Here is a 16,938-nt window from a genome sequence, read left to right as displayed (position 1 = left end):
TAACACACAGCAGGTGGGAGAAGAGGGCAGGGAGCTCTCAGCAGCACCAAGGTATTAGAGTTCTCCCAGCTCCATGGTTGAAGTCCCAGCCTCATTCAAGCAAGGCTGGCTCAACAACCCTATCCCCAAGCTAACTCCAAAGTGAAGAGATACTTTAAAGGTATCTTTACAAAACTTACTGCCTTCTAAAGCTGGGCTCTCAAAGAAGTTTCTGCCCTTCCCTGAAATGCCTGGCTGCTCATTGCTCCTCCAATACTGCCCTCTCCCCTTTGGTAATGTTCCTGTGATTGCCTGAGTAGGTCCACCTATGGACACTGGAATGATCAGTTAAAAATACAATCGGGAAAAGGAAGCGGTGGGTACTGGGGCAGGGAAAAGGAGGGAAAGAGGGTTTGGGTTTGAAGCACTCTGGTGACCAGCACCACAGCCCACAAGGCAGCACTGCTGAGGGCACACAGCCCAGGGTCAGAGACAAAGGCAAGGAGACCTTCAGCGTGCTTTGCCTGTTCAGCGAGCATCTTGTAGGACCTCATTAATGGTATTACAGAGGGTCCAAGCAAAAACAGGAACAGAGATACATTACCCTTTTTCCCCTCTCACACACACCTTTTTCACTCACAGGCCATCTTCAGAAAGCCCTTCTGTTGTAATAATAAAGTAAAAAACCAAACCAAAGCATAAGAGTGCTTCTTCTGAGGAAGCAGTTGGTCTGTCTGCTTACTGTGCTGAAACAGCAGTGAGTGACAGACCGTAAAGTGGGAGGAGAGGCTCAATAGAATGGTCAGGGTTGGAAGGGACCTTAAACTCATCCAGTTCCAGTGTCCTGCCACGGGCAGGGACCCCTTCCACTAGAGCAGCTTGCTCCAAGCCCCTGGGTCCAACCTGGCCTTGAAAGGTTGCTTGGAAGTTGCTGAACACGAAAGAGACTGCCGTGAGCATTAAGAGCTCATCAACACATGAAGCTGCTGGAAACTCTCAGCCTTTGTTCAATGCCCAAATTAGACAGCATTAACTGCCCACAGGCAGAAACACGGATCAACAGATCAGACAGGCAGACCGATCAACGCATTTCTGGTGATACATTGCACCAGCTAAAAACAGAAACCTGGAATGCCTCTGAATGCAAGCTACTTAAAACCACTAACATTAACCAAACCAAGGGAACAGGCTCTGCTCATATGCCCAGTCTACAAGCCTGCTGTGTGGCTTGAAAACTTCTGCCCTCAACCAGGAATTACTACTAGGGTGTAATTTGCTGAGCAGCTCTTTCAACAGTGGTGCTGGCTGAAGCAGCTTCCCTCTCATATAGTTATTTTTAACCTAGACCAGTCTGCTACAGCTTGGCCCACTCCACGGCTACAGCCCAGCAGTGCAAACACATCTCAAGGGCGAGGAGGGCACTTGCTTCAGCCTCAGTGCAGCTAAAAGCAGTGCTGCAAAGAAGGCGAATGTTTCCTGTCTGTTCCAATAGGAAGTAAAGTGCTTTGGTCTGAATACCTTCCACAGTGAAGTTCAACCATTCAACTTAAATAAAGTCATGAGACAATAAAACACAGAGGCAGTGACTTTCAATTTGCTTCCGTTCTGATCTGCAGAGGCACATGTGAGCCTGTCCATCCGGTATATTGTTTTCATTAGTACAGTAACTGCGTGCATACGCTTACATCAGCTTAAACCTGTCTTGGGCTTTAAATTTGGTCTGGTCCCTAAAAAACACATATGAATATATGAAAAGCTGACAAACTTGATAACCAGAAGCTTGTATTTTTGGTTGTTTTTTAAGTGGTCCGTGCCACAGACCACATCCCTGTAAGAAATAAAGGCCATCACCCCAAACCGGGAGATGAAACCATGAGCTACTGGAAAATCCAGTATGGAGCTGGAGTTTGGCAGCAGGGATTCAAAGTCCAGTAAGGCACTGACCACAGAACAGGCAGGGGTGAGTGAGCGTGCTTGCACATTTCCCAGTCTAAGGATTACTGGATTCCAAGAAGCATGTAATTCTGTGGAATATCCCCAGTATATCTTGACTGGGACCACCAGAGACAACTTGTGCTTCATTCCAAAGCCCATTTACCACTTCTGCTTTACTCCCTAATGATGTTTACTTCCTCGAACCCAAGGGAACATGAGCACATCTGTGAGGGGATTTGGACTGGTTTCAGTAATTTACTTCTGAACTCTGGTGCACAAGACTGAACATCCCCAATGAAAGAAAGAAGCTGCTTTCAGAGCATCTTCCTTCTCTTAGGAAAGGGTGGGCTATTGCTGATTTCTTCATGTGTTACACCGACTGCAGAGCACTAAACCTCTTACTTGAAAGCTAAAACTTGAAACAGCAACTGCTAGAATACAGTTGAATAGCGCAGCAATCCAGTTGATGTTTTCTGTGGTACCCCCACATTAAGCCAATAGCCACAACTATTAGTCCTGATTCCCACCAATGGTGAGAACTGGTAAGATGCTCTGGTAAAGAACGTATGTTGCCAAGCCAGCTTTCAATCCCATGTCAAAAAGCCACTGTTATTCATTCAAGAGATCCCAGCCAGAATTCAAACAATAAAAATGAAAATAAAGCACTGAAAAGATCCCAGCCACAATTCAAACAATAAAAGTGGAAATAAAGCGAGCACTGGGTTTTTGCTTTACGTGTTCTCAGTAACGTGACATTTAAACCACAGGTTTCAGATGACAACACTTAAATATCAGCCTTTAAATGTCTTATCAGTGATTCATCTAAATTCCAATAGGTAGAGAAGAAAACAGGACCACCAGCTTCCCAAAACTTTATGGCACAGAGGGTACTTGTGACTTCCTACTTCACTCAACCCCCATCCCCACCAGGTTATTGTTAGGGGACATGAAAAACATTCTCATTGATGATGGATATGTTATCCTAGCAGCCCAGAACCCTTCAGATGTTTTATTCTATATAATCTTAGATGCTGTACACAGAAATGCTTCAGGCACTCGAGGGAGTGAGCACAAAAGCACCCGCTACAGAAGGAGTTTAAGCAGAATACTCACTCTGTGCCGCTTTCAACCATTTGTGTTAGTAGGGAAATCCCATCTAGGTTTATGAATTCTTGGGCAAACGTCACGTCCCGTGAGTAGTTGGCCAAGTCTTTCAGTGCTTCTAACTTCGCATCCATGCTAGAAGACTGGATCCTCTCATGGAGCTGTTGGGCGTTTTGAGCCTGAGAGAAATAAAAAGAACAAGAAAAGCTTTTGTTACAATGGCAATAATGAAGATGTTAGTGCGAGCAGGAACAGTGGCCATGTTTAATATTAATGAGACTTAACACTTGCAAGCTCAGAGATTAATAAGTAGCTCACATAAAAGTGACTTTCACAGCGGTCTACTCCTCATGTTACTCTGTTATTACCTATAGCTATTTGGATTGCTGCAGAATCTTTAGCTGAGCAATGGATAGATATCCCACTGTATCGGGCAAAAAGCAAGCATTACAAAAGACAGCTTTTGGCTTGAAGAGCTTGTGTGTCACATCAATAAAAAAGAAATGAGAACAAACCAAACTGCATCAGAAAATCCCACTGTAGTAATGGCAGCACTTCCATTCCCTTTTCAGTTTACACACTTCTCATGACCTTTAGCCATATAATGTCCGAATGAGGTGTCCTGGGCTCAGCTGTAACAGTTGTTTTTCTCCTTAGGAGCTGGTGCAGTGCTGTTTTGGCTTAGTGTGAGAACAAGGCTGATAACACCGATGGTTTTAGTTGTTGTTAAGTAATGATTACTCCAGTCAAGGACTTTTCAGTCTCATGCTTTCAGTCTCAGTGAGGAGGGGCACAGGAAGCGGGGAGGAAGCAGCACACCTGACCCAAACTAGCCAAAGGGGTATTCCATACCACAGCACATCATGCCCAGTAGAGAAACTGGGGGGAGTCATCCAGAAGGCCCACATCGCTGCTCGGGTCAGGCTGGGTATCGGTTGGCGCTTGCTGGGCAATTGTACTGTGCATCACTTGGGTTTATTGTTCTTTTCCCTCTCCCATTTTTGCTTTACATTCTCTCCCCTTGTTATTTCCCTTACCATTATTATTATTGGTGGTAGCAGCAGTGGTTTGTGTTATACCTTAGTTACTGGGCTGCTCTTATCTCAACCCATGGGGTTTACATTATTTCGGTTCTCCTCCCCATCCCATCCAGATACGGAGAAAGAGGAGGTGAGCAAGTGGTGCCGAGTTACTAACGGGACTTTAAGTATGATACGAGGTTATATCAGTAGAGACCAAATTCAGGCCTTCTGCTCCTCCCTCCCCTCTTCCTTTTGTTCACACTCAATTCAAAACCTCACTCTCTTACAAGGAGCAAAGGAATAATTACTTCCCACATAATACTATGATATTATCACTCATACAACTTGATGCTAGTTCAATATCCACATATATTAGGCTATTCTGCCCATTAATGCTTCCAATACCGTATGAGACAGTGAAATCCAAAATGAACACTGATGACAAAAAGCTAAAGGGATATTTCAATAAGCTGTATTAAATTGTGTCTCTCGCTATCCATACAAATGCTTGAAAATACATCTCATGTTTTCAATCTGAAGCTTTCCCTCACCTGAACACAATACCCAAAGCTTCAGTTAATAGCTACCTAGATGATCCTTTCCTTAGAAAAATAATCCTCCCCACTATATTCAGATACTTGCAAAATTCTATTCCCCAAGAGTCACTTCTTACCTGCACAGAATGAGAGGTGAATGAGAGATTATGTCTCATTAGGAAATCAAATTAATGGTAAAGTCTGCTGAGAGTTATTTTTGCTGAGATTATGCTTATTCTGCCTCAGCTGGAGAAGGAAAGCAGAAGAAAAGGCTGTGCTGACTGCCAGCTCTTTTTGTGGTCCAGTAATGAATACACTCTTCACAGAGAGGGTCACCTCTGCAGACTGATTCTGAGACAGTAAACATTTAAACAGGGAAGGCAGGAAAAAAGCCCGCGGTGTTGTTACAGATACAGCTTCCTATCTACACAACTTTGACTGCTTCCCAAACATCGCTAAATTCAACATCCCAGACTGCTCCAAGGTGAGCAAGGTTTGTTACTTCCCATTTTCACAAAGAAAAATCAATGCATGACCTCTTTTGGGCAGAACCTGCGTGGTGAGGAGCGTGTACAGGGAGGAAGTATCCTCTAGTTAGTATGACTGTAGTGTTGTAACATCTGCAGTCAAGACGGAATTGAAGAGAAACAGATCATCTTTAACCCTGAGCTTTTCTATGCCTTAAGTATGAGGTGGTGCAGCCACAGAAGTTATCTGGGTAGAATCCTGCCATCCAAAAGGTCTTTCTGCCACTCCATCAATAGATTCGAGTTGTAATGGGGAAACTATGGCTTACAAAGTCTCTTTGTAATGGCAATGTCTGTCCAAACGGTACCAAAAGAACATTCTCTCAAGCTTCAGCAGCTGGGAGGCTGCATCACTTGCCAAAGCCTATGGAAGAAATAAAAATAGATCCCACTGGCTCCCAGGATAACCACAGAACACTGCCTTCAGCCCCTTCCCTCCACCAGGGTGATAGGGAGCAGGTGACAGGAGCTTTGTGAAGTATTCTTGTATAATCACCTACAAGAAAGTAAATCAGAGCAACCACTATTATCACCTGAACCAGAAGCTCAACAGCCAACTCCTACTTCTCCAACCAACCTCCTTCACAGAGCTGTTTCTACTCCAGGCTCCGTTATAACAACTCGGGAAGACTCAGAGATGCAAAGCATCCTCCAAACGTGACTCCCTCTCAGAACACAAGCAACATGTGAATTCCTGCCCACCTCTGAAAACAAATACGTTGGGAGAATATTCAGTACCACCACGGCACCTGCATGCCCCTGACCTTGGAAATGGTTGCTCGGATTCAAACTTAAGCTCCTTAGATCTTAATGAGCCTTCTTCATGACTTCTTCCACCTTCTGGGAAGTTACCACCTCCACTGCCTGCCCACTGAAGGATGCCATTCCTCTAGTGGGTCCTTAGAAAGCTCCTGGGCTCAGTGAGAATGAAGTGAACAAGACACCTAGTTCCGTGTGACTGAGCAGCAATCCCAGTGCTGCTCACCAAGCCTGCAAGGGCAAAATGTGGGCAGTAGAGCTGTGGCCATACAGACGGGGACTGCAATTGCCTGTGTAGCACGGTAGCGACCAAGAAGGAACATGTAAATAGAGCCAGAAGATCCTCCTCCGAACACCTTCACACCACAACTGCAACTGCAGTGTAAGCAATGCCTCATCTTCATACACCTTAACAACCCATTATTAGCGGTCAAGTTCACCCTTCTTCTTGAGGAGAGATTCCTGCCCTCAGCACAAACAGCTGGGGCTGCTGCCATCCCAGTTAAACCCCCAGGACACGTGAATTAATACCAACCATGGAAAGAGCTAACCCTGCCTCTAACCAAAACTGGGAACAGGGATGGGCAGTAACCGCTCACTGCACTGCACAGCAGCAGCATGAGGCGGACCAGCCTATCCATCAACAGTTAATCCTCTTTCCCCTGAAGTCAGTGAGGGCTTTGAAATTCTCCACACTAAAACCAAAACAATCTTGGATCAGAGACGGCTTGGTCCCCTCTGCAGAGCACAAAAATCTATGAAGCAACGTCCCTCCGATACAAAAGTGGTTCAGCCCTGTTTTAAGCACATATAAGAGAGCTTACTAACATCATAGGCTTCCTCTAACTATGCCAGTGCTATTGCCCCATCAGCCAAGTTTCTACACGGCTGTACTTCCCTTGCATCCAACAAACCTTGCTCCTTCTGCTATCGGAAGAGCAAAGAACTGACAACAGCAGAACAGGTCTTGATTAAAGGGGCAAGCAAGTATTTGTCTCAGCAGGGTAGTGTCTCACTGGAAACGTGAACACCAGTAACGCTGGCTGTTGTCATCACAAGTGCCTGACGGGTGAAAATATTGCTTCAGTGAACACCATGCAGTCCTCAGAAGCCTCCCAGCCCTTGTTGCCATAGCACTCATACGTGCTTACGGAACGCACGGCTCACTTAGGACTGCGTTAAAAAATGAAACCCAGATGAAATACGCTCCAAGTGCTTACCAGGGAGCTCTCTGAATGATTTACAAGCCAGCAGCGGAGGGGCGGCGAGCACAGCTCATTAGAGCAGCAGCAGAGCTCGCTGCCGGCTCCCTGCTCTCCCCGAGACATCAGCCAGGTAAGAACAAATGAATATATAAAGCCTGCCCCACTGAGAGCCGTTCTGAGGGAATGAACAGAAACACGGCCGCTGGAGCAAATGAAAGATAGCCATCTTTCAGCTGCTCTCCTGTTCAGAAAGGGAGGACAGGAAGCTTGTACAACGTGCGCTGTGGAAGCCCCAGCATTTCAAACGGCTGTCGAGAGGCACAAGCTGCACGCCTGGTCTTTAAACCAGGCACTCCACAAAGGTTGCCCTTAGGGAGCAGCCACGCTTAAAAGGAGCAGCTTGATGAGACTGTCAGCTTAAAAAGAAAGCTAATAACCTAAACCCAAGATGTGACTTGCTCAAATAGGCATCTGGAGGTGAGGAATCCCAGGATCAGCCTAACAAGGGACCTGACTGATCAAATTCTCATTTCTTTGCCACTGAATACTTTGTGCAAACTTTGAAAGCAACTTATTACCTAGACATACACAGGGTTTCTGTACGGAATACAAATGCAGCGAGCAAGGACAGGAGGGAGGACACAGAATCCCAGCGCAAGCACTGTCAAACATTAACGTGCTATGGCAGGAATTCGGAGCACTGATTTAAACTGCTCGTTTGCCATTATGTAATCCGTTTTCTTCTTTACCCTTCACAAGAAGCAGAACTCCAGTATTTTGGTCTTCCCTGGGCTAAGTTAGCCACATTGTCCACCATTCTGCTAGAAAAGGCACACAGACCCTCAGTGACTATCAAATACAGTTCTGCACTAACCGTTTTGGTGATTTAATTTAAATCACTCAGTGCTGGAACACCATGGTGCCTTAAACTGCTGCCTTTGCCTTGTTATTGCCACTTCACCTACAGCTGCATATACATCAGAAAGCAAAGGAGGAGCACCCGTGTGCCAAAAACATAGGCAAATCAGATTCAGCAGGCCCTCCAAGGCTGGCTAGCATCGGATGCCAGGTAAGCAAGGAGATTCCATTTTAATTAGTAAAGACATTAATTGTTAACATTTGTACATTAATACTCAAGCACAGGTTCTACACCTAAAGCCCTGTACAAAAGCAATGCACAGGGCAGTCCTACACAACCACTGTACACAGTTAAGGAGGCAGGAATGGAGAAACAGGGAAATGGTCACATCTAGAGTTGCATACTAATCCAGTGACAAAAGCCTTACACATGCATAGCTGTATGTATTATGTAAATATGCCTAAAATAAGTTACGCAATCAGTAGCCATGTATGACTGTTTGAGAAGCAATTTTTCCTCCTGCCACATTGGAAACAATCCTCTTTTGCTTACTTTTCAAACTATGCCTCTGGAAACCTGAAAACATGAGATTACACCTTTATCTATAAAAAGAAAGGCAACAACTCCACGTCCCAAATCTCTCTCTTGTACTGTGAGCAGACAAATATAAAAGTTACCTGTCATGGCCCACTGATTCCCATGGCCTGTGTTCCTGGTTCAGTAACAACTAATTCACCATTACATGAGAAACACAACCACAATCATAAGCTAGACCTGCAAATATTTATGCATTTACTGAACACAAAGAACATTAAGACACATGTGCCAACATTTACTACGTTGGGCACACATTAAAGCAATTGCAGATCAAAGATTATAGACCAAATCCCCAAACTTTTACACAGAGTAGAAATAGGTTAACCCCCCCCTTTAAATTTCCTTGTCTGTGTAGATCCCATAACTAAAACCCCCTGTTGGTCACATCTGTAAATCAGGATAACCCTACGATGACTATTATTGAACACCCCTATCTACATGACTGCTCAGGCTACAAAGGCTAATGGTTGCCTACAAACTTCAAGGTTTAAGAACTCAACCAATCTCCAATCAGAGGGACCAAAGAAAAGCATGTGATAAAAGCAAATGATCGGGCATCATAAATATTCCAGCAGAAGAGGCTGCCTATGACTTAGCCTTCAAGGTTTATAGTTCAGGAGCAAGGCATGCTTTATAAGTGCCCAAGAAGCCAACTGAAATGATCAGTTCTGTTTGAAAAGCACGGAATTAAAATAGATACGTAACAATCTTAACAAAGAGCACAGCTCTTTCCATTGCATTTCCCAGTATTTTAGCATCCTTTCAAAATGATTAGTTACTTGAACAAGGATTTACAGGATCCGATGAAGAAACCCTGCCGTTGCACACGCCAAAAGTTGCTGCACTGCAGGACACAACCGTCCTTTCGGAACAGTCTCATACTTGGGAACAATTACAGCTTATTTATTTATCCACCTACCCACCACCCACTGGAATACAGGTATCACAAAGCAGACAATAGCAATCTGGCATCTCAGCTGTCACCTATGTTCAAATACAAAGAAACGTTGCGTAAGAAACTTCTGATCAGTCCCTTTAGAAATGCAAACGGACAAAGGGGGGAAAACCAGTCATGGAAAAACTACAAACACACACAAGAGCACAAAGAATTGCTAGGAAAGATGATAGGTGAGGTTAAAAATAAATAAGAAAGATGATACAGGAGCAAGGATAATATGAGAGGAATTCAATCTGTACCCAAGTTACCTAGGAAACAGCGGCTGTGTGGCGAGTGGTTGAGGGAGGAAAAAAATAGCATTGTTTAGAAAAAAACAGCCTTTCAGAGAATCACACCAACTTCCAAACAGAGCTCCTGGAACAAAGAGGCACTTCAAATCCCCACCAGGCCCAACCACTGCTGTCGGCAGTTTAAACTCAAAGAAGCTTAAAGTAGCCACGCAGCGCATCTCTGAAGGCAGCGTTCAGAACACACCGAGCAGCTCCCTGTAAATGCAGTTTTGCCCTTGCAACGTTAACAATGACAAAGGTCCCTATAGGCACACAAACTCAGTTAAAACTGAGATTTAAAAAAAGGAGAGAAAGTATTTAAAATTTAATTTGGAAAGTTCCATTTCAGAACCTAATCTTAGAAAAGCCAACCCCAAAATGCTGGGTTACTACTTCAAGATAAAACTACCTTTGCTCCCTCCCTCCCTCCTTTTATTCTTTAATAGCACCCGCTCTGGGTATGGGATACACAATTTGAGGCCAATGACAACAGAACTCAAACAGATCCTATCTCATCCTTCTCACCCAACTTTCAATGACTCAGACATGCAACCACGAATGGGGTTAGCCAGACGTCTGGCTGTCATCGTATAAACTGCATGAAAATTCAGCACTAGGAAAGCATGTGAAGGTCATGCAGCTTCAGAAGTGGTCAGAACAACCCCTCCCAGCTCTTCAAGGAAAGAAAGTTCCCCCCAAAGGCTTGTGAAGTTCAGGACAGATTTGTTTTGCCCACAACAGGCAGGAAGCAGGCAGCTCAGGCCTCTCTGGAACTACACGGAGGCATCCCAGACCCTGCTTAATCTCTATAAGGCTCCTCTTCATTTCTCTCAAGCTTCCTCTCCTTCGTTTCTAACTCCTCCACCTCTTCAAAAAGCATTTTTGGTATGATTTTCCTTTTCTGGGGGCAGATTGTTTCACATTTCTATTGATGTAGGATAGAGAAAAAAAATGGGGAAAGGGAATTTCAGAATCTTAATATTTCCAACAGGGTGAGCAAACCCAGCTTGAGCAGCTAGGACAGCATCTTCCCCGTTTTGCAGGAGTCTGTCATGCAGCCTGTTCTGCACATTATCTCCTCCAACTACTGGTGCTCTCATACAGGATTTCAGAGGAAAAATGGAAACAGATGGCCTGTGAGCTTTCCAGGGTAACCCACAAGCACTGTGCGGGTCACCAGTCTAAAAACCACAGCTTGGAAGCCTGTAATCTATCTATTTTAGCTATCTCTATGATGACCACTTCAACAGTACCTTCAAAGCAAAGATCCTGTTGTGGGGCGGGAACACGCAGAACTTCATTTGATGTCTATTTAAAGAACACAAATACTCTCTAATCTGACAAACCCCAGTCTCGTCCTTTGAAGCTTCTTTCCAAGCCACTTCTCTGATTCAGGGAAAAACTTCTTAAAAACATCAGGATAAGCACTGGTTCAGGGATAAATATCAACACTGAAGATTAGAAAGCAGACTGGCCTTCTGTCTTACAACAGGACGGCTGAGTCACTTACAACTGCAGGCCAGTGGCAGAGTGACCTATAAGTTGGTAGAGAACAAGTAATAGCTCAGTACCCGAGGGACCCCTGCCTTGGCTGACTGACCCCTAAGGCACATCACTGAACACAACAAGCAGAAGAGAGTCTTATACAGAGCCCCTTCTTCCCACCCATAAGTAGCAGCAGAAAGTCCTATGAACCCAAAATCTGTCTTCTGTGTTTGCAGGTGACGCTTCCAGTTGCACAAGTGAACCTGAGGACGGACAGCCATAGGACAGCCATTGCCACACATCAGTCACAGCACAGCATCTCTGCAGTTCTGCGTGGTGCAACTGACTGTGGCTTCTGGGACAGGGAAGGATTCCATGAGTCATCTCGTGCTGTCACTCCATGCTGTGGTTACACAAAAGGATGACGCAGTGCGTTTGGACCACATTGGTTCCTGATGAACCACAGATGTTGTTTTGATCTCCTGAGATCCCAAGCCTGGGCATTAGACAGCCCTTTCTCAGCGGAGGGGATATTTGTTCTTCAGAAGTCCCAAAGGTTAGGATGAGCTGGCGCTGGGGCTGGCTCCTTCCGAGGAAATTCCACTCCAGGGGGTTTACTTCACCAGCATGTGGTTTCCCCACGTACAAGGCTCTTCTGGGGACATACGGAGTAACAGAGACTTTGACACAGCCATAGACTTAAACTGTCATTTATTCCCATGACTGTAAAGGTCTGCACAGAACGACCACTGAAGAGGATGATGAAGGATAACACAAATGTCTCTTCCCAGATGGCTGCTGCTTAGAAGAGCTTTCCGTTAAGAAGCCGCACTCCTGTACATTAACAGTGCATGTAAGTTTCCATGCTGGCTTCTTCAATTCCCACCTTTATACAAAACCGTGTGCAAATTCAGTCATCTCCTAAGCCCAGTGTAAGCCATCATCAGGTTCAGCAGCCTGGAGAGGTATGGAAACGCACATGTTGCTTGGAGAACTTGGGAAGTTAGTAACAGCACACACTGCTCGGTGTCTTTACTTTGAGCCTAGGCCCTACTCACTGACAAGTGATGCATTCACCAACATACCTATAACCTCTGAGTGGCTTCTATCCAGAAGTTTTCCCATTTCATGGCAGTAACCAACCCTACTCTCATAAAGGTTCAACAGGAGGCACAGGTTACACCAGCACAGCTCTGTCTTGCCTGTTTCAAATGAGCTGCAGGAGAGGGTGGCAGAGTTTGGCCATAAGAATGCTTTGGATCTGGCAGAAATGAAGAGGTAAACCATTTTAATGGCACACTACAGTTGTCAGCAAGGAAACGGGATTGCTGCTGCCCGATCTTCAGGGACCTACAGTGACTTTCAGCATGTGGCAACAGTCCTGCTCAACTCAGCAGGGAAACAGCAACAGTGCCATGCATTCTGAGGAGCTGGCAAGGAGGTGGTGCTGGAAACAGAAATAAACCAGTAACATCTCAACATCCCAGTTGCTGCTCACTCAATAGAAACTCAGAGAGCTGGAAAGCCCTGTCCTAAGCTACCCAGCAGTGATTCAACTCCCAGCTCCTTCTCCTGGCTCTGAGCTCTGGGGCTGTAAAGGAGCAACTTCAGTGATGCTGCAGTGCCAGGAGGGTAGCAGAGGGATCTTGGGACATGAAAGCTGCTCCCAGAAGGGGAAGAGAAGCGAGAGACAAGAATCACACAGTTGTGCCAAGCCTATCACCAAATGTCTCTCAGAGATACCACCCCTGTCCCCATAGCTCAGAGAACAAAACAGTCATCTTGTGACCACAACATCACCCCCCTTTGCAGAGGGATTGTGGGATACAGCGTGGCTAAAGCTTGAAAACACATACATCACTTCACAACGATCTACAAACCAAACCTTCACTTTGAAGGGAGAGAACGGAACAGAGCGGTAACTCACTGGAGATGTCGTTAATCGAAGGATCGCTCCATTTTTTATCTCATTACGATTCTGAAAGAGAAAAAGACAAAAGGTTTTATTTGAAACTCGCATAAAAAGAAGAAACATGCATGGAGACAACGCCACACTAACTCAGCAGCAGTGCTTTCCCCTGTCTGCATGTGAGCCAACACGAGTCAGCATCTTTCCCACTAACATCAGCCCCACGAAATGGTGGCTGCCCATGTGGGTTTTAACAAATGCAAACCCTCTCCAGGATGACTTCATGCTTCTCAAAGTTCAGCTTCCACTGGCAACTCCCAAACATCTCTTTGAAATCCCCCATCCACAGCATCTGGCTCTGGTCTTGCCCTACATAGTTATGGAGTTCCTGAGCTTGTGAAACCTGTCATTAACCATCTGCAGGATTTAAAACCCATCCCGCTGGCTCCCCCGTCCCTGTAACAACAACGTGCTGACTCAAACCACTGGAACCAGCCCACCGAGCCCTGCCACCACGACTCTGCATGCTCCCTCAAGCTAACAAAGCGTCGCTGTCAGTGGTAAGGGAAGTTCAAACACGCCCCGAGTCATTCTCCTTACCCCGCTGGCATTACACATTCCCCTCTGGTTAAGCTCAATTAAACTGAAGCTATGGGTAGATGGAAACACTGCCCTGGTGCAGGCCTGTCAGCGTCCTCACAGCTTTGTGGTCAATGCCCATGGGCACCATCTCCTGTGGTAAGCATAGAGGAGCCTGTCCCTCTTCCGACAAGCTGCTCCTGTTCCCCACGGGTCAAGAGAACCCAGCACTAACAGGTCCTGTACACAATGCACATTTGCAACTTCATCTATGGCTCCATAGCTTGCTCGTGGGCAAAATAACCTCATTTTTTCACAGGAACTGAAGCAATCCCCACCAGGTTGAGAGAGAAGAGATAATCCTGTCCTGAAGCTCGCGTTGCAGGCGCTCTGCAGGCTGGTGTTTAGCCAAAAAGAAAAGGAAGGTGCGTTTCTCCTCAGGCAGTTTTTCCCAAATTCATTTCATTTTTGCATTCCAAAGCCCAAATGCTAAAAACCAGATAAACCTCACCTGAAAAACCAGGTCAAGCAGCTCCAAAATGAAACCCCGCTACACGGTCTCTTTTTCGGTACCCAAGCCACCCTTGGGATTGGCTGTAGCTACCTACAAGATCCCTGTCCACCCACAAAGCCTTCCTCACTGGAACTGAAATACTTGAAGCGCCAGACAGCACAGGGGGTACAGAGGGGAAGGGTTTTGACTGTGTCTGTGCATACACCTGCAGCCAACACATCCCAGCCCTCAGCAGCCTCCTCCTGCCACAAGAGCCCCACGGGGGCCAGCCAGGCTGTACTCAGGAGCAGGGCAAAAGAGGCTGAGCACCTAAACACCGGGGTACCTCCCACAGCACTAACAACGTGCCAGATGCTCTGCTCTGGCATTGAAACAGCATCGGACCCAGCAGTGGTCCCCCACAGAACAGTCAGGGTTGGAAAGGACCTTAGGACCACCCAGTTCCACCCGCCCTGCCACGGGCATGTCCAAGGAATCCGACTGAAGCGGCACTGGTGCATTTGTGTGGCTGAACCTAAGTCAGCGTTGAAACAAACTCACTTGGCAGAGTGAGTGGTGGTTTGCGCTGTGACCACCTCCTCGGCTTGTGGAACTGAAGGAATTGCTTTAGGGCAGACAGTCAGCATAGGCTAAATCTACCTCCATCAACAGCTTAGATTAAGCCACTGGCCCTCAGCTGCGTTGGTCCAGAGTACGTGCGGGCACACATAGGCACAGGGTGCTGACAGCTTCACTTTGAAGGACACAAATCCCAGCTGGGCTGGGTCAGCCTGGAGAAGAGAAGGCTCCTGAAGGGGGGATGTCAGAGCAGCTCCAGTGCCTGAAGGGGCTGCAGGAAACCTGGAGAGGGGCTTGGGACAAGGGATGTAGGGACAGGCCAAGGGGAATGGCTTTAACCTGCCCGAGGGGAGACTGAGATGAGCTCTTAGGCAGAAGCTCTTCCCTGTGAGGGTGCTGAGGCGCTGGCACAGGGTGCCCAGAGAAGCTGTGGCTGCCCCATCCCTGGCAGTGCTCAAGGCCAGGTTGGACACAGGGGCTTGGAGCAAGCTGCTCCAGTGGAAGGGGTCCCTGCTCGTGGCAGGGCTTGGAGCTGGAGGAGCTTTGAGGTCCCTTCGACCCAAACCAAGCTGGGATTGTGTGAGTGCTGCTCCCTTTCCACACTGCATCTCCCTTTTCAGGAGCAGTGAGGCATCAGCCGCAGCCCCCACTGCATTATTTCATAGGTGCTCAGGGCTGAAGCCATGCTCCGCAGTTTGCTCAGTTACAGGGGCTCTCCCACAAGCTGAAACCCCAACCCATGAAAAGCTGGGCTTAACCTGATAATGCTCTACGGTGCCATGCACGCAGGTCAGAAAGCAGATGTCTCATTAAATAAGAACACTTAGGGGTTGCATGGATTGAATCTACAACTAATCAAGTAAGTGAAAATATCTTCTTAAAAATACACTATTTCTCCATATTCCTCTGTAAAGGAATTTCAGAACAAGAGGAAAAAGGGAAGCCCATAACCCCGTTGAAGTTCAGATGCCACATATGGAGAAACAAGAAGTACTACTCTCCAGAGTGACCGTATGTCAGCAGGTTATATAGAACATAGCATGTCACACATAAAATAGCAGAGGAAAAAGAACACATACATACTATGTACGTACATAAAGGAGTATATAAAAGCCTTGCTCGAAGTTTTATCTGGGGTCTGTTTATTTATCAAGCTGAGTCTGCAACACCAAAGGCCTCAGCCTCAAAGCTGCGATGCTTCGCAGAGCCCACAACACGAGGAGCCCACAGAGCTTTCGTCACACCTGGCCCGGGGCAGCCTGGGTCTGCCCTATGCTCTGCGCACAACCACTGCTACCAGAAGACAGAGGGAGAGCCCATTGTGAACTCCTGAGGCAGACAAAGGCTCAAGGAAGACTGCCCGTGCCTCAGTATTCAAAGCTCCAAGTCTCTCACACAGCCCTCAAAAAGGGACTGTTCTTCCCCAACAAAAAAAACCAATTTTGTTTCTCCATTCTAAATAATAACTTAAGGACCGACCACGAAACAGTGTGGAAGCCCGCAGTTAAGCCAAGAGGATTTCCTACCTTAACTGTGCGATGCGGCAGCTGTCACGCCAGTTACTTTCAGTGGCAACGTTTACACACAGTTAATCTGCTCACTATTAGGGACAGCATCCTGTGGATTTCTCTTCCCGGAGAACAGAACATCATTACATCAGCCTGGCTTTGGCAGTTGTACTCATGAGCCCCACTGTCACCCAGGGCAGGGCTCACCACCGCCTACGGGGGGACACAAGAACAAGGCAAACACCAACCAAACCTCTGCCAAGACACTCCTGATCCGTTTCACAGGTGTACATCAGGTTTGTAGGTACTGTTGATCCCTATTAGGAAAGCTTATTCCTGGGCAGTGAGGGAACTAGTGAAACAGCGCTATCCAGGATGCCCCCAAAGCCCTCCGCAACAAGAAAACAGACCTGTTATGTGTCACCTAGGACTAACGCAGCAGTTACAGTATGGATGCAAATAAGTCCCATCTGCAATATTATATCTAGCAAGAGTCTCCACGCTCACAAGATGGTTTTATTCTCATTGAGTAGGCAGCATTTCCAAGCATCACACTGCTGCACGACACTGTCCAAGCCAGGTTTTCAACCAGACAGACAAGTGCTACCATGAAAACACAGCAGCAACAAAACACA

At 46.5% G+C, this 16,938-nt stretch overlaps 1 protein-coding gene across 3 annotated transcripts in view; it reads right to left on the bottom strand.

The window, feature by feature from the left end:
- Window positions 1-16,938, bottom strand: part of ELMO1 (engulfment and cell motility 1) — a 222,442-nt gene that overhangs the window by 185,520 nt on the left and 19,984 nt on the right. For 2 of the 3 annotated variants that reach the window (XM_062622332.1, XM_062622336.1), the window contains exons 4-5: window positions 13,163-13,213; window positions 3,028-3,197 (exon numbers count right to left, since the gene is read on the bottom strand). In XM_062622332.1, coding sequence (XP_062478316.1) covers window positions 3,028-3,197; window positions 13,163-13,213 — 221 coding nt within the window. The remainder of the gene's footprint in view (window positions 1-3,027; window positions 3,198-13,162; window positions 13,214-16,938) is intronic. The other variant, XM_062622333.1, reaches the window with a different exon arrangement.

The sequence above is a fragment of the Pezoporus occidentalis genome, unplaced genomic scaffold, assembly GCF_034315485.1.
Source record: "Pezoporus occidentalis ecotype Australia unplaced genomic scaffold, CSIRO_AGI_Poc_V1 ctg107, whole genome shotgun sequence".
Classification (NCBI taxonomy): domain Eukaryota; kingdom Metazoa; phylum Chordata; class Aves; order Psittaciformes; family Psittacidae; genus Pezoporus; species Pezoporus occidentalis.
This window is presented reverse-complemented; position numbering and strand designations above follow the sequence as displayed.